The sequence below is a fragment of the Eumetopias jubatus genome, unplaced genomic scaffold (genome assembly GCF_037043125.1).
Source record: "Eumetopias jubatus isolate StellerSeaLion01/CBP00866 unplaced genomic scaffold, mEumJub1_p1.0 scaffold_11, whole genome shotgun sequence".
Lineage (NCBI taxonomy): Eukaryota > Metazoa > Chordata > Mammalia > Carnivora > Otariidae > Eumetopias > Eumetopias jubatus.
The window spans coordinates 36,145,299-36,170,881 of NW_028274817.1; the positions used below are offsets into that span (position 1 = coordinate 36,145,299).

At 46.1% G+C, this 25,583-nt stretch overlaps 1 protein-coding gene across 6 annotated transcripts in view; it reads left to right on the plus strand.

Annotated features, from left to right (window-relative positions):
* The window catches only part of CHRDL1 (chordin like 1), a 111,446-nt gene that overhangs the window by 56,069 nt on the left and 29,794 nt on the right, over positions 1–25,583 (plus strand). For 3 of the 6 annotated variants that reach the window (XM_088028947.1, XM_088028948.1, XM_088028949.1), the window contains 2 exons: positions 16,702–16,844; positions 18,676–18,769. In XM_088028947.1, coding sequence (XP_087885073.1) covers positions 16,702–16,844; positions 18,676–18,769 — 237 coding nt within the window. Of the gene's footprint in view, positions 1–16,698; positions 16,845–18,190; positions 18,194–18,675; positions 18,770–25,583 lie in introns of all 6 variants that reach the window. The other 3 variants (XM_088028945.1, XM_088028946.1, XM_088028944.1) reach the window with 2 other exon arrangements.

A 25,583-nucleotide genomic window follows, 5' to 3' on the forward strand; every position in this document is an offset into this window, starting at 1 on the left:
GATCCTGGTCTTTAATTAAAGGTATTTTGCCATTTCTCATAGAGAGGGCAGTGGGAGACAAAGGTTAAGGGTGGCAGGGAGCACAGTTCTAAGATTGCCTGCATTTCTGCTCCCATGGGGCAGAGATTGAGGCGGTGTGGAACAAACATCACATGCATATGTCCAGAACTGGGAAGACAAAAACCCTTCTCAATCCTCATGAACCTGTGAGAAGCTGACTCCATTTCTAGGGTATTACCGGAAGTTTGGAAGAAGTTGGGTTCTAGAACCCAAAGCCCTAAAGCACTGCCTCTCCAACTTTAGTATGCCTGCGAATCACTGGGACACTTGTTGAAATGCAAATGTGGAGTTGGTAGGGCTGGGTGGGGGTCTGAGATTCTGCATTTCTAACCGGCTCTCCGGTGACCCTAATGCTGCTGGTCCCCCTACCACACTTTGAGTAGAGGGTGGGTGACCTGTGAGAAGCAGAGCTGGCCATTGATGCCATTTTCTGGTTCTGTAGAGGGCACTGTTCTGTTCCCAGATTATTTCATTGGCCGGGTAACTAAGAAGGTAATCAATCTGCAGTTTTTAAAGGTCCCCTCTTTCTACCACTCTTAAGAAAGCACAGCCCAGGTTTGTAGCCTCCCCCTCCCACTTTGGCACACTGGCCCTGACCCTTTGAGGTTCATAGGAGGTGAGGTGGCTACGGGCTTCTTTTCGATCCTCATATTTGATCCTCCTCTGTGCCAGAGAGAGAGAGAGAGAGAGAGGGCCAGCACGAACGAGGCAGGGGGTTCTTTTCAAAGAGGGGATCTTTGGAAAAGCAATTTGAGCGTCAGACAGAATTTTGTGTGGGTGGCTATTTTAGCCAAGCTGTGCTTTCAAATAACGCAGTGTTGATCTGGAGAGCAATAGAATGTAGCCCCACTTCCGGGGCCAGATGCCACCTTGCTTCCGGTTCCAGTTCAATCACTTCCTTACTTTAGCGTTCTCACCTGTAAAGGGAGATAATAGCAACTCCTGCCTCCTGGGGTGGCATTTGGGAGAACAGAGCTAATGCAGATGAACATGTACAGTTCTGAACATGGAGCCCGCTCAGTGGAAGCACAAGTCAGTAAATTCCAGTTGCTAATGATATTGATGCTGCCGCTGTCGTTACTGGAACCATGGCTGGCAGATCCTTTTCTGCCTCTGAAGTGTCTGCACATATCACACTCCTCTCTCGGTGACATCTGTCATGACTGCTCAGTGGTTCCCAAGTTGCGCTGGGCCAGGGTGTGAACTTTGAAACCACTCCTACCAGAGACCCTGGGGTCCTCTTGAAAATGAAGGGACTCCCCCCCGCCTTTTGAGAATCACTGGCCCAAGCCAATGATCGAACCTCATAATGGATTTCCAGTCCTGGTAAATCCAAAGGTGGCAGCAAACCTTATTTACTTGCTTAATCTCTGACCCTCTACAACCACCATTACCCATAATCGCTTCACTCTAAAGTGGGGGGGGGCAGGGGCCCTCCCATGGGCATCTGGCTGTCAAAAGAAGAATCCCAGTATCCAGCTGGAAATTTGCAAGGATCTTTGACATTTCTTGACTATTCACGCCTCCATTTCCTGAGGAAGGGTCGCCATCCCATGGCAAGCAGGGGTGCAGTTCTGTTGAATCTGGGTTCCCTAAACACTTCCTTTTCATTCTCCATATTGTACGCTCTTACCTATGTTACCCTTGGCCCAGCAGGGACTTTGGCTTCCATACTTAAAGGGTCTCCTATGAGGGGGAAACAGGATACTCTCTCTTTTCCTCTGGTACTTCCATGACAAGGCAGATGAACGGCCTCTTTTGGTCTCCAGGAAGAGGTGGACTGACTTTTCCTCACAGCACTCTGACTTGCTTCAGCAGCCTGGAACCTTCGTCTGCCACCACCTTCCCTCAGCCTCTGCCAGTGGCCTCCAGGGACCACTTTCTGAAGCCTGCCACTAACACTTTTCCAAATACAACAAAACGCGTGTTTGGGGATACATTTTTCTCAGTTAATCCTCAAGTACTGAATGCCTCTTTTCTTCCTTGAGTATGTAATATGATAACAATGGGTTCTTTCTCCAGCCTCCTGACAGGTCCTGCCTCCCACCCCACAGTCTCTCCTCCAGTCATCCTAGACTGGCCTCTCAGAAATATTCATCTCACCAAATAACTTCATTGTGGAAATCATTGGCTTCTTCTCCTCTACAGGAAAAATCCAAACTCCTGAGCTTGACTTCTTTCCTCCCTGGTGCCTGATGTCACTGGGTCGTTGTTGCGAGTGTCAAACTGTATGGTTCAAGTCAACAGTATTTCATTGGGGCGTGTTTTCTCTTGTCTTACAGGGCTCACTAATGGAAGGAAGAAAGGAAAGGAAAAAGAAAAGGCTCAGGAAATGTCACACAGCTATCTAGGGAGAAACACGTTAGGTCTTAGCAGAAGGTTGAGTGACTGAGGGTTGGGAGCAGGGGCCTGAATTCAGTAGTGCCTGGTGTCCACGAGATGGCAGATATCCAGGTCCTCAAAATAACTAGTTATAAGTCTTCCCGGGATGTTCATAACTATTCCCTCGATAATAAAAAGAAGGTACAGTGTTTCAGTAAAATCAGTCAGAGAAAATGTGGGGTTGTAGTGAAACAGGGTCCTTTACTATGGGACTTTGGATATCCGTTCACACGCTGGAAGGGATATTGTGAGCCTAGACTATGGATCTTCTGCCAACTTTATTTGAAGCACAGAATTTTGTTTGCACAGAGCATCTTGCAGACTAGTAGTGCTCTGCAGAGCGGACTTGGGAAATGCTGGTGTAGGCAATACAAAGGAATGCTTGACTACGCTCCCCACTGTCTCAGCCAGATGCCTCACATTGTTTCTGTAAATGCTGTTTGAGGGTAGTGACTAATTTGTCCATTTCAAAGGGTCATTGACCTTCAAAAAAAAAAAAAACCCAAAAAACAAAAAACCTAATTCCCAAAGGATAGTAATAGTAGAACTCATTCTTAATTTATTTAGGGAAAAGAGGGGGACAGCAGTGAGTGACATGTTGCCACAAAACCTGTCATTAACAATTCGGTGTCATGCAGAAGAGTTGATTTCACATTCCCATTTCTACACCATTGGGTAATTAGAAAAATTTTTAAAAATCCATAGAAGAGTAGTGTAGGAATAAGAGCAACCTATCAGAGCCACTGAAGAAGGGGGTTCTTGTTGGGATACATAATTCAAGTTCAGATGAAGACTTGGGATTTGGGACTTGGCCCCTGAAAATAGGTTTTGTTTGATCTTTTCCCCAGTTGTTGGACTGGATTTTAGTGGGCTTCCCTCGCCCTCATGTTTTGTGGCTCTACGTAAAATTAAGTCTGAGTCCTTGCTTTGGCACTACTTAACAGGGTCCCTTTGGCAACTCTGGGCCCCTATCAGCATCTGTTGAGAGAGGAGGCCATTTCTACTTTCCTCGTGGTGATATACATGGGAAACTCTAGAAGGCTTACGTAATGAGACTGGAATAGTCCATGAGCTGAATAGTAGAGCTGATGATAAAGCTGTTCAGTAAAGTGGGAGAAGACATTTTGACAGTACAGAACATAGAGGTTCCCTCTAAAGATTGGATTATGGAAAGCTTTCTGCAGCACACAGAAAGCTGAAAAGGAGCAGGTGGGGCCCTAGAACCCTAGATCCTGGACTGCATTGCCAGCAGAGTTCCCGTGCTGCTAAAGTGAAACCCACAGGGTCTTCCCTTTATCTTAAGCTAGCAGAGGCACCTCTTTGGGGTCAGGGAACATTTTGAGAAGCTGATGGAACCCATGGACCCTCTTCTTGGTAGAATGCACATACCCCCATACATTCAAAATTCTGCAACTTCCTTCAGAATCCCTATCAAGAGTCATGCTTCTAGCTCTCCAGCTCTCTGGGACTTAAGTGAAGAACAACCTTGCCCCTGGTTGGGCACATATTATGTCTTAACGGAATTAATAATAGGCTCACAGCCTGTGAGCTTATATTACAATGTGAATGTTTGTGCCTCTGTTCCAGGGCTGGAGCCAGCAGGAGATGGAGAAGTCAAGACGTAAGTCTTGCCTCCTTTGTTCTTGTTGATCACTTAGCAAACAGTACACTTGTTGTCAGGTGTTAGACTGTAGGGTACAGACAAACAGACCATCAGAGCTGGTACAGAAAATCAGAATGTGTGGAATGGACAGTGAGGGCTGGATAAAATATGAAGAAGCAAAGGGTAGTCTGTGGGGGTGTTTGGGTCTAGCATGAGCCAGCTCAAAGTTGCCGTGGAGCACAGTGGGGCCAAGGACCGGCTGGTCCGAAGTAGAGCATGCTTGAGCCAAGGGGATGGATCTTTGCGATGTGCTTCATTACCCTGGCTGGGTCATGCCATGAGGCTGCTCCCCACCTAGAGCTTCAAGCCTTGGACGCTTGCCCACAGACAGGTGACTGACACCGCAAGGCTAGAATTGCTATCTGAAAGGCAGCAAATCACACACCGAGATGCCTTTTCGGAGTTGGCCGAACCATTCATAATGAGATGTAGTAAGCTCTGGACCCTGGACCATGGGAGCAGACTCAGGGAAAATTCTCTTTTTGCCTTCAGATGGAATGCACTTGGTAAGCTGGAGATAATCTGAATCGACGGGCTATGTTGGGTATAGCTTCCTGTCTCCCCGAACCTTTTCAAAAAAACGTAATCTTGTACATTCTCACTACATCCCTGTGCAGTAGAAGCAAATGAAATGATTGCCCCCGACAAATATCGACACCTACTCACAAATGCAAGCAAGTTCTTGATACCGAGGCCCAGAGATGCAGACTGAATGGAGCAAGTCAGTGGTACCAGCCAGCAAGAAGGCCTGTGCCCTGCCTTTCCCGCCCCCACCCCCACCCCCAGATCTGATGCCCGGGCTGCCAGCAGTGCTTGCTGCGGAGAGACGTGGTCTTCTCTGGCTCAAACCCTCTCCTCAAGCCATCCTTCCCGGCATCTGTCCGACAAGAGGGCATATCCAGGCAGGGTCAGCTACTGACTGCCAACAGCTGAAACATTAAGGGAAGTGGGATGAAAAACAGCCCACAGATGGGTTCCGGGTGAGGAGGAAAGAAGCAGGATTATACCAGGGTGTGAGCTTTCAGCACTTTCTTCCACTCTGCTCTCCAGCTGGACCGGCAGATGACGGTTTCCTCTCACTCGGCACCTTCTTGCTTGGGACAGAGTGTTATGTCTGTGTGTTGAGCTGCAGAGTGATCTCCTGAATCTGCTGCAAGAATTTCCTGGCCTGGGCCCCCACTGTGGGGGGGGGGGGCCGGGGGCGCGAGTAGGGAGGCCACTAGTCTTGCCGAAGGTGTGGGCCTGAACTCAGTCTTCTTGAAGATTCCGAGCGGGGAAATCCTCCCTGCCATTGGCCCCCTCCTTTCGCTCGGCTGTCTGGCAGACCTTCCCCGTCTCCCTAGGTGGGTACCCTGTGGCATGGCCACAGGACACCAGACAAAACTATGACTTGGGACTGACCTCCCCATCCTACCCCACCCCCACCCCTTTGTGGGTTCTCCTTTTCTATTTCATTTACCTTTCCTTCTTTGCCTGCCTCCCTATCAGCTCACACAGCACCTTCTATTTGTCCAGGCCCCGTCCCACTCCGATACTCAGCCCCTGGTGTCCGTGCTGTAGGATGTTTAGTGGCTTCATTTTATTGGTAACAGCTTTATTGAGATATAATTCACATACCATTTACGCTCTTAAAGTGTACGGTTTAGTTGGGTTTAGTGTCGTCACAAGATACTACCACCATCACCACTGTCCACTTCCAGAATATTTTCCTCATCCCCCAAAAGAAGCCTCATACCCACTGGCAGTCACCCCCACCTCCTCACCTCCCCCCAGCTCCTGGCGTCCACTGATCTACTTTCTGTCTCTATGGATTGGCTATTCTGGCCATTTCATAAAGTGGGAACATACATTATGTGACCGGCTTTATTCCTCAGTCTAATGTTTTCAAGGGCGATCTATTCTTTTATTTTAAATTTTTATTGTTATGTTAATCACCATACATTACATCATTGGTTTTTGATGTCGTGTTCCATGATTCATTGTTTGTGCATAACACCCAGTGCTCCACGCAGAACGTGCCCTCTTTAATACCCATCACCAGGCTAACCCATCCCCCTACCCCCCTCCCCTCTAGGACCCTCAGTTTGTTTTTCAGAGTCCATCATGGGTGATCTATTCTAATTGAATAATATTGCACTGTTAATGGATATACCGATCCTTTTATCCACTGCTGGACACTTGGTTTGTTCTCACCTTTTGGCCATTGTGAATAATGCTGCTGTGAAGATTCACGTACCAGATCTGTTTGAGTCCCAGCTTTGACTCCTCTTAGGTACATGCCTAACAGTGGAATTACTGGTTCAGGTGGTAACTTTATATTGAACTTGGTGGAACTGCCAGACTGTTTTCCATTTTACACCATTTGACCTTTTTACATTCCCGCCAGCAGTGGATGAGGCTTCCATCTTTTCCACATCCTCACCAACACTTGGTGTTATTATTATTATTTTTTTTTTATGATGGCCATCCTTGGTGGGTGCGAAGTGGTAGCATACTGTGGTTTTTTTGTTTCCTGCCCCGAGGCCTTACTCTTCACTGGGGGACTCCTTTCCAGTCTTTGATACTCTCTAGTGTGAACTCATTAAACCTCTGGGAAAGGTAAAGCCCTTTTCTAACTAATGCTTGAACCTGGGGCCATGTCAGACACTCGGGCGGAGCAAAAGGGAAGAGAGTTTAGGGACAGAGTGGACTTGCCACCTTTGGAAGCTCTGCTGTAGTGGGAAGGGTCTGCGCCACCAGTCAGCCCAGAGCAGGGTCATAAAAGGATTCTTGGTGAATGTGATGGCTCAGAGGTGACTGTCTAGTCACCACTCAGAATCTGGCCATTTTTGAGAAGTTCTACAGGGCAGTGGAAAACAGTTGTCTTAGCTTGGGTCACTGGAACAAAAATACCAGAGATTGAGTGGCTTCAACAACAAACATTTAGTTCTCACAGTTCTGGTGGCTGGGAAGTCCAAGATCAAAGTGCCAAGGCAGATGTGGTGTCTGGTGAGACCCCACTTCTTGGCTTACAGCCAGCCACCTTCATGCTGTTCCCTCACATGCTGAGAACAGAGATCATCTCCTTCCTGTCTCTTCTGATAAGGGCACTAATCCCATTCGGGAGGGCTCTGCCATCTTGACCTAACCCCTTCCAAAGGCCCCACCTCCTTTTTTGTCTTCTCTTTCAAGTTTGTATTTAAATTCCAGTTAGTTAGCATACAGTGCAATATTTGCTTCACGTATACAATTTAGTGATTCAGCACTTCCGTGCAATACCTGGTGCTCATCACAGCAAGTGCGCTCCTTCATCCCCAATACCTGTTTCCCCCTTCCCCCCACCCACCTCCCCTCTGGTAACCATGAGCGTGTTCCCTGTAGTTAAGACTCTGTTTCTTTTTTTTTTTTAATTTAATTTTATTATGTCGTGTTAGTCACCATACAGTACGACGTTAGTTTTTGATGTAGTGTTCCATGATTCATTGTTTGCGTATAACACCCAGTGCTCCATGAAATACGTGCCCTCCTTAATACCTATCACTGGGCTAACCCATCCCCCCACACCCCCCTCCCCTCTGAAACCCTCAGTTTGTTTCCCGGAGTCCATAGTCTCTCATAGTTCGTAAGACTCTGTTTCTTGGTTTGCCTCTCTTACTCTTTTTTCTCTATGCTCCTTTGTTTTGTTTCTGAAATTCCACATTGGAGTGAAATCATACGATATTTGTCTCTGACTGATTTCGCTTAGCATTATATTCTCTAGCTGCATGCACGTTGTTGCAAATGGCAAGATTTTGTTCATTTTGATGGCTGAATAATATTCCATTGTATACATGTACCACTTTTTTACCCATTCATCAGTCAATGGACATTGGGGTTCTTTCCATAGTTTGGCTATTGTGGATATTGCTGCTATAAACATCAGGGTGCACGTATCCCTTTGAACCTGTATTTTCATATCCTTTGGGTAAATACCTAGTAGTGCAATTGCTAGAGCATAGGGTAGTTCTAGGTTTTAACTTTTTGAGGAACCTCCATACTGTTTTCCAGAGTGGCTGCACCAGCTTGCATTCCCACCAACAGTGTAAGAGGGTTCCCCTTTCTCTGCATCTTCGCCAACATCTGTTATTTCCTGTGTTATTCATTTTAGCCATTCTGACCCGTGTGAGGTGATTATCTCATTGTAGTTTTGATTTGTATTTCCCTGATAATGAGTGATAGTGAGCATCTTTTCATGTGTCTGTTAGCCATCTGTATGTCTTCTTTTTTAAAAGATTTTATTTATTTGGGGGACACCTGGGTGGCTCAGTCGTTGGGCATCTGTCTTCTGCTCGGGTCATGATCCCGGGGTCCTGGGATCAAGTCCCACATCGGGCTCCCTGTTCAGCAGGAAGCCTGCTTCTCCCTCTCCCACTCCCCCTGCTCGTGTTCCCTCTCTCACTGTTTCTCTCTATGTCAAATAAATAAATAATCTTTAAAAAAAAGATTTTATTTATTTGAGAGAGAGAGAGAGGGAGGGAGGGAGAGAGAGAGAGTGAGCACACATGAGCAGGGGGAGGGGCAGAGGAAGAGGAAGAAGCAGACTCCTCGCTGAGCAGAGAGCCCGACATGGGGGCTCCTGAGCCAAAGGCAGACACTTAACCAACTGAGCCACCCAGGTGCCCCATCTTCTTCTTTTTTTTTTTTTAAGATTTTATTTATTTATTTGGGAGGGTAGAGAGTGCAAGCAGGGTGAGGGGCAGAGGGAGAGGGAGAGAGAGAATCTCAAGCAGACTCCATGCTGAGCACAGAGCCTAATGCGGGCCTCAGTCTCATGACCCTAAGATAATGACCTGAGCCAAAATCAAGAGTTGGATGCTTAACCGACTGAGCCATGCAGGCGCCCTCTTCTTTGGAAGAATCTCTATTCATGTCTTCTGCAAAGGCCCTACCTCCTACTACCATCATACTGGAGATTAGCTTTTTAACATATGAATCTGTGGGGCTGGGAGGACACAAACATTCAGTCTAATGCAGGCACCCGCCATAAAGATTAGGCAGCCCCACATCTCTTACCTTAGCAACCTACTTCCTGCCTTCCAGAAATTCTGTCTTTTATAGCTAATAGTAAGATAACAATAGCAGTATTTACTAAACATTAATACGCACCCAGTCCTGTGGCAAGCACATTATGCATCTCATCTTGTTAGTTCCTCGCAACAACCTATGAGGTAGGTCCTGTATCAGCTCCATTTTATAGATGGAGGAACCGAGGCTCAGTAAGGTGAAGTGATTTGCTCAGCTAATACGTGGTAACTAATTAATAGTGGAGCTGGAATTTGGACCCAAATGGGAAACTCAGAAGTCAGGCCACTCCTCCCAGTAGGACAGATCTTGGAGGCTCTATTTTCAGTCATCTCCCCCACATAAGCCCTAAGTTCTGGAAGGTTTCATACCCCTTGCCTCATGCTCTACAGCTTCATTATGGATAAAGCATCAGGGGCCCATGTAACAATTTCATTATCTACAAAAATAACCTGTTTTCAAACGTTGTCTTCCATTAGCACCTTGGTATGAAATAATGAGATGAGTCCCAAGCCTCCCTACCAAGACCTCAAGGTGGTGGGCCAGAGAAGAGTTCAGTTTTTATGGAGGACAGTTTGGGGAAGATCTGGAAATCTTAGGTCTCTACTCCATGAAAGCAGGTACAGTTAAGTCACCACTTACAGAGGCCCAGGGCAAAGAGAGGCAAGAGGGTTTGGAGCACTGAAAGGAAGAAATCTAAATGGTAGGCATCCCTTGTGTGGCTGCTGGACCCATTTGAAGCAGTACCTTTGCTCTTAGCAAGCCTCCCAGAGAAAAACTCACCTGAACCCACATGGCCTCGGAAGCTGAGCACTATTCCTTTTTGGAAGGGGACTAGACACAGCCACTGTTTAGGATGCACTCATTCTGCAGGATTTTTTGCATGCTTGCTTTATGCAGCACCCAGCTGTCCCTCCCTCCACTACAGCAGCATTCCTTGGAGGAGCATAAGTGGTTTCCCACGAGCACCCTTAGTCGTCTGCTTTCTTCCCATCTGGGCCAAGGCCTAAAAACCGGCCTAAATTTACACACTTTAAAACAATTTGTTTTAGAAAGCGCTGTACCAGCTCCCACTTTCCGCAGAGGTGTTGAGTAGAGTCGGGAGGAGAGAACAATCTCGTTGTGGTCGGACTGGGAACACAGAGTCCTAGCTAGAATCTGTCCCACGAGTAGGAGTAGAGAGCTGTGACCAGCTTGGTAGGATTGATTTTCTATGGTTGGAAGGGGCCTGAAATAGTCACCTAGTCTAGCCTTTGGCCTTAAGTAGAATTTTTTTTTTTTCCCCAACAGAAACTCTTCAAACTGAATTTTGGAATGAGAAATACAGTGAAGGATTACTTTCTAGTGTCTAACCTGCCTTGTTCGTGATGCAGGTGACATTTCTTCCTGTTGGACATAGTTTGGCAATTGGCGATAATCTGACCTCCCTCCCAACCTCAACCTCTTTACAAGCTATCTAAATATGTTAACAATTAACATCTTTTAATGCCAGCCCCTCCAACGAGAGCAGGATTCTCCTTGAAGTCAGGGACATGTCGTATTTACCTCTGTAGCTCTAACCTAGCATGGTACCAACTATTTTCAAGGTAGGCTTGAGGACCTGTTTGTGCTGGGTATAGTCAAAGATCCCCATAAGTAGATGTTGAATGAAGAAGGAAAAAAAAAAAAAAAGAAGGAAAATAATCTCTCAACTGTCTTTATCCCCAGAACACCTACCATACACATAAGCACAAAGCAATCACCATTTAATTAACTGTCCAGTTATCCATGGAAACAAGGAGGTCCCTCTATGTTCTTCTGTGGGCCTTCTTTCTATACCGACACGACTTACCATTTGCTGTGCGCATTGTTGTGTACCAGATACTTTGGGGCTTTAAAATAAATGCTCTCTAAGCCTCACAGCCGTGTAAGGTAGATAACATACTCATTTTGAAGATGAGGAAACCAAGGTGCAAAGAGATCAAGTAGCCTTCCCGAGGTCACAGATCAAAGACATGTCAAAGCCGGGATTTGTACATAATGTTCGCAGACCCCAGAGACCAGGCTCGATTCTTTTTGTTTGCATCGATCTGAGACAGAGCTGAAAACACTGCTTACCAGCAGCACCCTATCTCAGGACTTCCTTCCTTGCCCTTTGGCCTTTTCCTTCTCGTGATTCTGAGATCTAGGGTCAAACCCTTTGGACAATACAGTTCTGTGTTGGGGTGTGTGTGTGTGTGTGTGTGTGTGTGTGTGTGTGTGTGTGTGTGTGTGTGTGTGTGTGTATCTCATTGTAGTTAAAGGGAAGACAACTTCTTACTTCAAGCCTGCTATCTTCATCTCTAAATTCCCTCTCTACCACACCTCCAACATGGTCTGCAGATGTGCTGGGACCACACCAGTAGAAAGACAGACAACCAGACTGGAAACATTAGCACCAGGCTCAGCCATCGAGTCAAGTAGGAACCCGAGTAACAGTAGCAATGGGCAAGAGAAGGGAGGGACTTGGAGTCCAGGAGATTGGCAACTGATCCCTGGGAGCTCTGGAGAGGTTTGCATTTCTCTCATAAACACTGGGAGCTGATTTGTCTCCTGACATACAAGCAGCCTTTCTGACTTGCCAAGAAGTGGCCTGCTAAGGAAATAGAAATTTGGGGGTAGGGAGAGTAGAGAAGTCAGCAGCCAGCACGAGGACTTCGGGTTCTGGAGGGTGGGAAGAAGGCCAGTGCCAGGAGGGGAGAGAATGGTGTACCAAAGGAAGTGGGATAGGACCACAGACTTCTTGGTAACATTTGCCAGTTTCTCTGAAGAGCAAAAAACAAAGCATAACAAACTTGTGGCAAAGTTATTCATACTGAGATGTTCTGGACAGTGTGTAACCTCTCACAGAAATACTGGGGTTATAAAATCTGATTGCAAAAGGGCAACCATTTACCCCAAAGAAATGGACTTCTAGTGATGGCATTTTAGGCACCAGTGAGATGGAAGGCAGGGAGAGAGATTGAGGATAGGGGGAGTGTTTTTCCCAGCTCCCCAGAAGTCATAGTTCTGCTACACGTGAGACCATCCCTAATGGGGGGTGGGGGGCACGGAAGGAACAGTTTCTTTCCCAGCACAACTGGAGTCACGTGGCTTCGCGCTTGTCTGCTGACCCCACGATGTCTTTGTCCCAACTCCTCCTCAGAGTAGGATTCCCCTGAGGGGCCCTGAGGCCAGCTTTGCTTTGGACTGATTTTCTGCCCGTGTTCAGCCAGGAATACCAAATGTGTTCCAAGGATAGTTGGTTAGGAGCCCAGCCACCTTGGAAAATCTAGGAAGGGAGAGCGTAGAGTACCAGGTGGCCTTCCTTGCTTCTGTGGTGCCCCACGTGCTGTGTTGGCCTTCTAAAGATGCAAGAGGAGATTTGAGTCCCATGTCCCACTTCTTTTTTATGAAGCAACTACCCATTTTTATTTGATAAAACTGCAGATTACAAGTCACTTCTCCAACTTACTTATTTATTTCTGAGAGCGTGTATTCTTTACTTTGCGTTATAAATTAGGAATGTAAGGGCCTTGTTGTTCCACTTTACTGTGCAGCTAACATTTGTGTCCATGCCCATTTAATTAATTTATTATGATGATGATTTGGGGTTTTTATGGTTTTTATCCACTAAGTTTGGGGGTGCCTTTTTTCATATATATTTTTTTTATTTTAATTCCAGTGTAGTTAATATACAGTGCTGTATTTGCTTCAGGTGTACAATATAGTGATTCAATACTTCCATACATCCCATTCTTAGATAGAAAAATTGGGGCCCAAAGGGAAAAGTGGGTACCCAGGCTGGGATTTTTGACTCCGTGATCCTACCTCCCAGTTTAAAAAAAACAACTCTTTCCTTTAGTACAAACTGTATATGTCTAAGATGTACAACATGCTGATTTGATATACATATGTATATGTATTGAAATGATTACTAGAGTCAAGCTAATTAGCATCATCTCTTCACATAGTTACCATTTACTTTGTGGGGAGAACACCTGAAATCTGCTCTCTGAGCAAATGTCCGGGATACAACCTAGTATTATTAATAATACTCATCATGCTGTACATTAGATCTCTAGACATTTATTCATCTTATGTAACTGCAACTTTATACCCTTTGACCAGCATCTCCCCATTTCCCCCACCCCCGGGCCCTGGTAACCACCGTTCTACCCTCTGCTTCTATATATTTGATGTGTTTTTAGATTTCACAAAAAGTGAGACCATGCAATTTTTTTTTTCTGTATCTGGCTTATTTCACTTAGCATAATGTTCTCCAGGGTCATCCATGTTGTTGCAAGTGGCGAGATGTTTTTTTTTAAGGTTGAATACTATTCCGTTGTATATATGTACCACGGTTTCTTTATCAGCTCATTGACTGACTGACACTTAGGCTGTTTCTTTACCTTGGCTATTGTGAATAATGCCACGACGAGCTTGGGATGCAGTAAACACGGGAGCACAGATATCTCTTCCAGGTATGGATTTCCGTTCCTTTCCGTCTGCCAATGTTTAACACCCACTCTGTAAAAAGAGCACAAACTTCGAGACAGGAAAACTCTATTTCTGAGTTGGCTTTCCTGTTGAGTACCTGGGTGGCATGGGCCAAATCTTTTGGGATGTCAGTAGCCTCATTTCTGTAATTCTCTTACCACTCTGTTAGGGCTATTAAAAGAATGAAATAAGAATAAATGGAAAGAAATTAAGATAAATTTATTGTGTAAAACTAGCAGTAAGCATGCTCATAATCGGTTTCTTTTTCTTTGATTCTGTTTTGTCTTTCTCTCTTTCGCGTTCTCCCTATCTCCTGTTGAGTAGATTAATAGACTCGATGCCAGGCTACTCTGACGACTGTTGCAAGAAAGACTCTCAAGGTCATGATTCCACTGGAAAACCTCTCCCTGCAGTTGCTTCCCCGTTGATCCCTTGGTAGAAGGCCCATTTCAAAAATCAATCCACATTCTTCTGAGGCAAAATAATTCCAACCTTCTTTTTCTTCTTTTGGCATTCCAAAGATCTGTCAACTCCTGCGAGAGTCATGGTAGATATTCTTTTGTAGGTCATCCCAGTTTTCCTTCACCACAAAATCCTGAGATTTGGTATAATTAGAGCCCAGGGGGGTGAATGGGCCTGCCCCTGTCCCTTCTCCAGTGAGTTTCACTCCTGTCTACCAGCTGCAGCTGTCTGGTTGTGTGTGCTTGTGGGCGGAAGCAGGGACTTAGGGTCAACTGGTATGAGTTAAACATTCACTAGGAGCTAAGTCTTTTTCTTTTTCTTTTTTTTTCTTTTAAGATGTATTTATTTATTTGAGAAAGAGAGAGCGTGCAAGCAGGGGGAGGGGCAGAGGGAGAGGGAGAGAAAATCTCAAGCAGACTCCCTGCTGAGGGTGGAGCCCAACGTGGGGCTTGATCTCACAACCCTCAGATCCTGACCTGAGCCAAAAGCAAGAGTCAGATGCTTAACCGACGGAGCCACCCAGGCGCCCCTAAGGCTTTTTCTTAAGGAACTACTTTTGTATCCTGTAAGGAGTCATTAGTAAGTAGTTAACACCCAAGGAGTAAGGTACTCAGAAATTGCAGCTAGATCCATTTATATAGCAGAGCATAGAATTGCGTTAGTTATGCAAATCGCTGAAGCCAAAATAAGTGTGAAAGCGGTTTCCTGGGTATTGTAGGCCAAAACATTCTAGAGGGACAACACAGCCTTCATGTTCCACTGGTTTAGGTTTTTAAATTAAATAGTCCCTTCCCGTGTTACAGATTTGATGTGATTAACACCCTCCTTGATAGTGGCCAGGATGGAAGATTCTAGAATCAGTCAGACATCAGTTCAGATGTTGGTGCTACCGTAGCTCACAAATTGTGCCACCTGGGACAAGACAGTTAGTTTCTTAAGCCTTAGTTTCCCCATCAGCAAAATGGGCATAACCGTGTCCATTTCAGAATGTTACTAGTAAAAGCCAATGCAATCATGTATGGAAAAGCATTCACCACTGTGCCTTGCATATCAATTAGGGCTCAGTAAATGTTAGCTATTATTATTATTATTATTATTACTATTATTACCATTAGCCTTTATCATTTTCACCTACATCCTAAGAATCATTTCATTCTGTTTTTTTTTCAAAAAGCGGAAGATTTATACGATCTGAAGAGAAACCAGAGTATCATTCTGTTTTTTTAAACAGATGTATTGAGGTATAATTAACCCATAAGATGGACTCATTTGCATTATACTTTTGCCTGATGGGAAAGAAAGGATGGTCTAACTGTCTAAGCCTTCCCCTAATGAAACACACCACTCCCCTGATTTCCCTTCTTCCACTGTTCTACAAAGGGCACTTTCCAAGCCCCGTTTATATCTGTTGTGCATTTGCACATCAGTGATGAGTTTAATCTGGGGGCTTGTTCATTGCTGGGTGTGTGTGTGCAAGTACATGAGGGTGTACACGCGTGCATGTACACCATGCATTTGCAGGAAGCCCAGTAAAAAGACATCTTGAGACCATTCCTTAGAGTCAGCTCACCAAGCGCATTGGTGCATTGATTTCTTGCTACAGGGCAACCCTGCATTAGATGCCACAGAGAAGAGAGACTCTGTAAGGCAGCATCCCGGTCCTTAAAAAGCGATACCTTACACATGTGTACATAAGTTGACAGAAAGAAGATGGAGTTTGGGGTCATCACTTACTACATCCAGGACTTTGGAAAAGTCAACCTCAGAGGCTTGTTACCCTCAAGTGAAAAATGGAGTTAAGGATCTGCCTTACCTGGTTGATAGGGTTGTTGTGAGGCTCTCTTGTAATAATGTATGTGAAATCTCTTCCTAAATTGTTGGCTAGGTGACCACGAGTCACAAATGGGAGTTACAGTAACATTCAAGTGCCGGATTGTGCACTTCAGAAATCACATGTCTGGAGAGAGCCAGGTTGTGGGCTGGAGCTATTAGGGAATGCTTCGTAGAGGAAAAGGGACTTTTCCTGAGCCTTCAAAATCAGACAGGACATCAGCAGGTGGAAACGAGTGGGAGGGGAATGATGATCTTGGTGGTGGAATTAAAAATAAGCAAAGACTTTGTGTGTCAACTATATTTCATAAAAAAAAAAAAAAAGGCAAGGACTCCAGAGGCTGGAATAAGCATACAAGCGCACGCCAAGTGATATAAAACATGGGAGGGGGTGAAGTTACCAAGGTAGTTATAATAGATGGTTCCTCTTCTGAAAGGACTCCCTCTTTCCGGGCAAGTTAACACATTATTCGCCTGGTCTCTTAGCTCCGTGGAGGCAGGAGCCCTTATCCTTCTCTGATCTCTCTCTAGTGCCCATCACAGTACCTGGCACATAATAGGCGCTCAATAAATGCTCAACAAATGCAAGAATAGATGGATGGTCATGTCCATTGCCGTCCTTGTCTGGTTGCTTTATCAGCCACTGAATCAGGGATTATCTTTTAACTCCTTCTACACGGTACAGCCCCATCTGCTGTCGGGATTTATGAAATTCTTTGCAGTGATGCCAATACTCGGTGTGGTTTTTCTCCACCCTGTCCCAGAAGACTCCCTACCCCCGGCAAACAATAAGGTGACCAGCAAGTCGTGTGAGTACAACGGGACCACTTACCAACACGGTGAGCTGTTCGTGGCTGAAGGGCTCTTTCAGAACCGGCAACCCAATCAGTGCACCCAGTGCAGCTGTTCGGTAAGACCTGGCGTCCTAATGTCCCTGCTGGCCCTACCCCAACACCAGAGCTCCTCCTGTGTTTACACCTTTACTTGGAGCCGACACTGTAAGGTGTTTGGAAGGAAGACGAATTGCATTTATTTTTTTTTTAAAGATTGATTTATTTGAGAGACAGAGCAAGCGGGGAGAGGGGCGGAGGGAGAGGGAAAGAATCTCAAGCCGAACTCCCTGCTGAGCATGGAGCCCAATGCGGGGCTCGATCTCACGACCCCTAAGGTCATGACCCGAGCTGAAAGCAAGAGTTGGACACTCAACCGACTCAACCACCCAGGATGCCCCAAGACAAATTGCATTTAAATCCTAAGCCTCCCTGTCAATCCAGACTCCCTGATTTTCGCGAACCCTGAACAGCCCTGACCTGTGTGAAGGAAATCAGACCCAATCATATCCTGGTCTTTATTAAAGCTTTAGGACTGCTTAAATGGACAAACATGTGCTGATGGTCTTGATCTGTCCTCTCTTTTAAAATAGTCACCCCAGCAAAGCCTTTATCAGAAGGACTCAACTATCTGAAGCCTTGGGGATGCCATGAGCAGAAAAGCAATCAATGCCATCTAAGGCCACTCAGTCCAATTCACAAGAAAATGGGGCTATCTCTTGGCTCCCATCTCTGGTGTATCCTCCCAACCAGTTTTCCCCTGATGCCCTGCAGTGAGAACTGTCTCAGCAAAACATGGTTATTCCTCTGATGTTACTTGTCAGAAGAACTGTATATACCTTAGGTATAAAGTATATTGATTATATCTTCATGGAATTGTGCAGTGCAGAGAATGTAAGAGGTAGAACCAGAAAATGGAAGAAAATGGCTGTTTCAACTCAAGTGTGAGGGAATGCAGTTTGACGTAGGAACTTTTTTGCCTGTAAGGGCATTAAACACTGGATTGCTGAAGGAAGTTCTAGAATCTCCTCCCTTAGGGACTTTTAGTAAAAATATGGTATCTCAGTAGTTTAGGAGAATTTGGTTGTGGCCTTCCCTTCCTAATGACTTTTCAGGGACCCTTCTAGCCCCAGAATAATATGCTTCTAAGAACAAGGTTTAGGGGCGCCTGGGTGGCTTAGTCGGCTAAGCGTCTGCCTTCGGCTTGGGTCATGATCTCGGGCTCCTAGGATCGAGCCCCATGTCAGGGCTCCCTGCTCAGTGGGGAGTCTGCTTCCTCCTCTCCTTCTGCCCCTCCCACTGGCCATGCTCTCTCTCTCTCTCAAATGAATGAATAAAATATTTTTTAAGAAAAGAACAAGGTTTAAGGAATGATGTTTGGCACATAGAACTTTAGGGAGAGGAAAGTATGTAAAGACAGACATAGCAGGTAAATTTGCTCTTCTCCCTTGCCTTGTGCTGAACTGAACTGTCCATTCAGATCATTTGTATAGTTTTGTATTACCCCAGAGAACTTGTCTCCCCGGTTTGGAGTGTTATAAAAGGTGGCTCTCATGCAAATCTGCATTCCCTGAAATCCCAATATCCAGCTGGGTTGTGATGGGGACCAGAGGATATAACGAACAGAAAAGAGAGGAGCAAGACCATATTTGGGGGTTTGGCAGGCCGATGGCGTCCCTTACACGGACTGCTTTTGTACCATCTTTGACCAGGAGGTCCAAAGAGGAGGGCCAACTCTTCAGTAACATGGTCTCTGGCATGGAGAAAGAGTGAACCAAAAAAAATAAAGCATAATGACATTTAGGAAGTGTCTAGAACTAACCATGGGAGAACACTGGGAAGAAGAGGAATGTTTGGATTCCCTACTCATCCCAGGTGCTCTTGACCTTCAATTCTGTTTCTCCTTCGCAGGAGGGGAATGTGTACTGTGGTCTCAAGACGTGCCCCAAGTTAACCTGTGCGTTCCCAGTCTCTGTTCCGGATTCCTGTTGCCGGGTGTGCAGAGGTATGTGTCCCATAGCCCGAGACAGAGGGGTGCTGCCGTTCTGGAGAGCAGGACTTAGAAGAGAGGGAAATGCCTGGCCAGTGTCGTAAGCAAGGGAATTTTCTATGGTGGCCTCAGGTTTTAGCCGGGGTTGGGGGGGGCGGGGAGGGCAGTGCATTCGCAAAAGGGAGGAAGGAAACACTGATTTTAAGGGCCACCAGCTGAAAGAAACTGCCCTGGCGTGTGGCAGGAGAGAAAGAGTGAGTGTCATCTACTGAGAAAGTGAGTATCTGTGTCGCTTCTCCCTTAATTCCTTCTAACCAGGCCTCGATGTGACTGTATTGTGAAACGCAGGCCATTTCCACGCACAGCCTTAACAGGAAGAATGGGCCTTGCAAAGCCCTGATCTGACCATTTTGGACACCGGGCAGGGCAAATTTAGGTAGCTTCTTTAAAGCCCTACGGTCAAATGGTGACAAACGCAGGAAAAGCAAAATGGAGGGCAGAAGGCATCGTCTTCTCAAATTCTATCCAAAATGGCATCAGTGTCTTCTCAAGCGAGTGTTTTCTTATTTGCTTTCCATTATCTTTGGTAATGGTGCCTTTTTTTTTTTTCCCTGTAAGATCAAACATAATCACCTTTCATTTCTCCTTTATTGCCTCTTCTCAAATTACTAAAGCTGTCAGCTGTCTTCTATATCCCTCTCCTTTCTGGCTTGCCCTCCAGTAGTAGTCTAATTTTGTCTTCTTTCCTTCCATCCAATCAACATATTTATTGAGCATCTACTGTAGGCTCAGCCCTGTGCTAGAAGCTAGATACATACTGGTAAGTAGAATAAACATACCGGGTACTGCCAGACTATATAGCATCTTTACGCAAGTTACAGAGAGAACCCTTTTACTTAAGAGACTTTACTGCCATTTGCCAGAAAATCCTTGTGAATGCACCCCCTTCGGTGCAGCACATTTGTGCAGTACACACCCTCTACAACCATATGTGGCATACATAGCAGCGAAGATTGGTTCTTTGCTCTTATGGAACTCATATTCTACCAGAGAAGACCAATGATAAACAAACAAGTAAATAGAAATCGAAACAATGTAAGTACTATGAAGAAAATAAAGGACTAAGATAGAAAATAAGAGTGAACAGCATTTAGATGGAGCAGTTGGGAAGGCCTCTCTGAGGTGACATTTATGCTCAGACTTGACAGAAGAAAAAGAGCCATCCATTCAAAGCTCCTGTGGGGAGAGGAGAGCATTCCAGGCAGAAAGAAAAGAAAATTCAGGGGCCTCAGGCAAGGAAGAGCTCAGAGCATTTGAAGCATCTGAGGATCACTGTAGCTGACTGTAGTGACTGTAGTCAACACTGGCTGGAGATGAGGCTGGAGAAGTGAACAGGGGTCAGACCATGTAGGACCTTCAAGGCCATGGGATAGAGTTTGTATTTCAGTTTCTAAGTACCTTGGGAGGCCACTGGAAGGTTGTGAAAAGGGCATGACACAAACCAGTGGATGTCTTGGAAGATCTCAGTGGCTGCTGTGTCCACACTTGATTGGAGGGAGGCAGCAAAGCAAGGAGAGAGGCCAGGAAGAAGGTGAGCGCAGTAGCCTATGTCACGTGGGAGGGCAGGTGCCTGGTTTAGGGGCATAGTAGACAGTAGTGGTTCAGACTGGAGCCTCTGGAACCAGGCAGCCTCGGCTCTAAGCCCAGTCCTGCTACTTTCTAGCTGGATAATCATGAGCAGTGAGTTCACCCTTGCTAACAATCTTTAAAGGGAGGATGATGTTAGCACCTACTTCCAAGTGCTTGTGAGGTTTAAATGAGATCATGCAGGAAAAGGACCTATGCACCACGTCTTGCGTAGGGTGAGGACTCAAGAATGAGAAACAGACCAATATGAAACATATTGAGAGCATTGCTTCTTGACCAGGGGTGCATATTGGAATTCCCTTGATAGATTTATGTCCAGGCTAGGGGTGGAAGGTGAGGGAGGTTATTCCAATGTGCAGCCAAAGTTGAGAGCCACTGAGTTAGAGGGGAAAAAAAAGATAGGATTTGCTAATAGGAGATGGGTAGTTGACTCCTATACATTACTGCTAGCTTAATCTTGCAAAAAGACAGCCTTAACCATACTACGCCTCTACCTAGAAATCTTTGCACTGGGGCACGTGGCTGGCTCGGTCACTAGAGCATGTGACTCTTGATCTTGGGGTCATGAGTTCAAGCTTCATGTTGGACATAGAGCTTACTTTAAGAAAAAAATTGTGCTGACACATATTGTACTTACTAATGCCAGTCAGGTTTTTTGTTTTTTGTTTTTTTTTTTTTTGAGCTAGAGAAAGTGCAAGCATGCAAGCAGCGGGTGGGGAGGGGCAGAGGGGGAGAGAGAGAGAATCCCAGGCAGGCTCCACACTCAGCGTGGAGCCCAAGTGGGGCTCGATCTCACGACCCTGAGATCATGACCTGAGCCGAAATCAAGATTTGGCTGCTTAACCGACTGAGCCGCCCAGGCACCCCGCCAGTCACAGTTCTAAATACTTTATCGACATGAACTCATTTACTCCCATGATGACCCTGTGTGATGAGTATGATGAGTATCCCCATTTTATGGATGATGAAACTGAGGTAGAGAGAGATTAACAGCCTTGTCCAAGGTGATGTAGCTAGTGAGTCCAGACTCCAGGCTCTCCCCCACTTCACTCTGCCCCTGAAAAGAATGGCTCCCTGTTGCCAGGAATACACGTCAGTCCCCTGCCTCAGACAGTGAAGGCCTCCCACACCGTAGCTTCAGTTACCTTTCTAGGCCCACATTCTTCCATTCACACACATCAGATTCTACTCACAGTATCCCTGTGCTCTCCTGCCTTCGCGCCTTCGCTCTCCCCCCTCAAGGTTTCTCCAACTGTAGTGCGCTTCAGAATCACTCGGAGAACTTCCAGAGCCTCAGACAACAATTGCAAGATTGTGACTCAACGGCTTTGGGGTGGGGTCCCGGGATGTGCATGTCGGCAGACCCCATTGTCCACTCGGAGGCAGGTGGTCCGTAGACTCTGCTTTGCGAATCCATTCCTGAGACCACATAGATGACGGGAGGCAGCCCCGAACAGTGGTTTCTGTTTGAGTTTAGTGCACTTAAACTGAGCATATTAAAAGTCCGAAATCTGAAAGCAGTAGAAAAGTAACAGATATCACTCTCTGAATGGTCGGAGCCTCTACTTCCGACCATACGGCAACCAACTTTGGGGTGAATGAGTGACAGCCATTTCATGATAAGGAACTGGGAGGTCAAGGGAACAAAGTGGCTGCCTAAGTAAGAACTGCGCATGTACAGCAAGATCTTAGAGGAGGGAACATGGCCTCTTTCTGGAAAATACTTTTCCTTCCATCTCTGTCTGTGGAAATCCTACAGGTTTCTCAAGATGTAGTTCAAACACGGCCTCCTCAGATTCTGACACAGGCAGTCCTCTGGCCGCATTATGGTAAATACTAGATGGAAGGCCTTTCTCTCTTCTCTGCCTTCCCACTGCCATCCCTCATTTCTCCACCCGGAATTCCTGCTTATCCAAAGGCCAGCCCAACTACCACCTATTCCATGAAGCATTTTGTTTTTCTAATCCTGTAGGTTAGGAGGAAACCTTCCTCCTTTCTGAGACTCCTCAGCCCTTACTGGGTGATGTTCCTGTAACATTAATCACTGTGTTATTTTTTTTTTTAAGATTATTTATTTATTTATTTATTTGAAAGAGAGAGAATGAGAGAGAGAGAGAGAGAGAGAGAGAGAGCACATGAGAGGGGGAAGGTCAGAGGGAGAAACAGACTCCCTGCCGAGCAGGAAGCCCGATGCGGGACTTGATCCAAGGACCCTGGGATCATGACCTGAGCTGAAGGCAGTCGCTTAACCAACTGAGCCACCCAGGTGCCCCAACTTTTTTTTTAATTATGTGTACCCATTGTCTTACCCTCCCTACCAATTCTGAGCTCCTTCAGGCAGGAACTATTTCTGGTTCATCTCTTCTTACCCCTCCCCAGCTCTAGGTACAGAGTAGGCACTCTTTGAATGAATACACACTAGCTTAGAAATACTGCCAAAATTACAGTTTGAATTAGATGCAACTAACATATATTATTGCTGTCTCTTCTGCCTCTGAATTACTGATAGACTGTGGTAGGGGTGGTGCTGGCTGTCCATTGGTTCATGGTCATTTCTGATCTCCAGGTGGTTTTTCCTCCCCCATTGCCCTTCAGGACACTATAAGTAATATTTCTTTGAGGAAGAAATGACCTTGGGGTGCCTGGGTCGTTCAGTGGTTTAAGCGTCTGCCTTCGGCTCAGGTCATGATCCCAGGGTCCTTGGATGGAGTCCCACATCGGGCTCTCTGCTCAGCAGGGAGTCTGCTTCTCCCTCTCCCACTCCCCCTGCTTGTGCTCTCTCTCTCTCTGTCAAATAAATAAATAAAATCTTTTAAAAAAAAAAAGAAAGGAAGAAATGACCTTGTTCTGAGTACCAGTGTATGCTCATCCCTTTTCATATGCTCTTTCTAGTGGTCTTCACAAGTCAGTGTGGATTTAGCCACAGCCTGATTTGGTTTGTGCTCCAAGAAGGCCCTGAATCTTTCTCTCCTGCTTTCTCACAGTGCGTGTCTGTACATCAATACAGCTGTGACATTTAAGCCAGAAGAGATGGGTATTTTGTTCCTCATCTCCCTACCCACCTTTGCCCCAACGTCACTTGAGTCTGCTCCGAAGGGAAGAGAGCCTGTACGGAGCAGACGCATACACGCGGTTGCTCACATAACCAACAAGGTGCTATAATCCGCTTGTCAGGCTGAGATTATTTTGTTTGGGGGAAAAGGATACGGTGAGAAATCTAAACTGAAGAACAATTCATAAGAGAAAGGAAATTGCCAAAAGACATGTTATTGCCTCTGAGAGACGGTGTGGGGCAGCGGACGTAGGCTCTGAAGGCAGAAGGACTCAGATTTGGTGTTACGGAGCTCCCAGCTACTAGTAATGTTACCTCGGGCAAGCTGCTTGCCCCCACAGAGCCTTGTTTTTTTTTCAGCTCTGAAAATGGAGATTATAGTACCTATCGCCCATGGAAAGGTTGTAAAAATTAACCAAGATGACGTGAAGAGCTAGGGGAAAGTCTTATACAGAGTTGTTGCTTCATATGAGACAATGATTATATTTCATATAATATTATTGTATGTATTGGCCCGGGGTTAAGTATGATTGCACCCTCTCCTCTCTCTCTGATAGTCTTGCCTTTTTTTCTTTACTTAATCTCCACACATAGAACATCATTTCTCATCCCTCTTGTGGTAACAGATCCTGGGACTCACCATCTTCTCGACTCGTCTCCTGTCACAATTTAACTTTCTTTCCTTTTATGATGCCCTCAGAAGCAACACATAAAAGCGAGCTCTGCCTGATCATGCGCTGTCCCTTCACACACCTGCCAATTCGCGAAGTTCTTTCTCCGCCATCTCTCCTCCAGCCTCAATAAACCCTTCTCTTTCATCTTTCCCTGTGAAGGCTCAATCCTCCACTTTCACAAAATTGATGCCTTTCTCTCTGCCCCTAATTTCTTTACATCTTTCAGTTGTGTAGAATGTGATTGAATCTCCTTTAAAGTGCTAATTTTGGAAGCACCTCATTATTTATTTTTTCTGCTGAAACGATGTTTCTACAAAGGTCTATCTTGCATAAGCATATTACTCCTACAGCAGGGAATGCAGACACACTTCTCCCCTATGCTGACCACCCTACTTGCAGGCAAAATACTGCAGAAGAAATAACCTTTTGAGTGCTGAACTTGCAGACGTGCACATAAAGGGCCCCATTGACACAGGCTCTCTGCACCATCCCCAGACACGGGTGCGCGCCTCTCTTCCTGGGTCACATGGCAGTCTGAGCCATGGACTGGATCTCAACCCCAGCCTCGGGGATTTAGACCCGTCCTTGAGGCTGGGGTGGTCAGGAGAACATTGGCAGGGGGCATGTCCTTGCTGGCACTTGAGCAAACCTCATCTGGACTGGAAGTGGCACGCAAACAGCCACTGGAACCTGAAGGGAAACTTGATCAGAAGAAAATTCTCACACAACTGCCACATTCTGGGCAGGCAAGCCTCAAACCCAAACCCACCCCCAACTTCCCCATCTACCGCTTATCATTTCTGCTTCCCGTCTCCTGCCTACCTTGCCAAAGCAAAGGGGAAGGCTATGTACTTGGACTCTAGACAAGGGAGAGGTTTGGGGGATAGGCTCTTCGCTGTATTGAGAGCCAAGCCCATGTAGACAGTGTACATACGTCACACTTACTCTGTGCCAGGCTGTGGTCTAAGTACTTACGTGCGTAATACCTTGTTTAAGCCTCCCAACAAAGTTAGAACTGTTATTAGCCCCATTTTATGGATGAGGAGACTGAGGCGGAGAAGCTACATGATTGGCCCAAGGATATGTGGCAGTGAGTGGCAGAGCTAGAATTCGAACCTTGTCAGCCTGGCTCTAGAGTCCCAAGCTCTTACACTCCCTGGTGGGAGCCATTCATGGGAACGTGACAAGGGACCTCTCCTAGGGCAAGGGCGTAGAGGGGGAGAGAGAACATGCGTGACACGTTGGCACAGGCAGCTAATCCTAGAAGAGTAACCATACTGCCCGGCTCTTCCCATCGTGGCCTCAACCTACCCACTCGCAACCACAGGGGAACACCTTTGTCCCACCGCTCTCTCCTTATAGGCTGAAAGAATGGAAATGTCTACCTTCTTTCACCCAGCAGACATTTCTGGAGCAACCCCCGAGTACCGAGCGCTGTGCTGGTGCTGGAGATAAA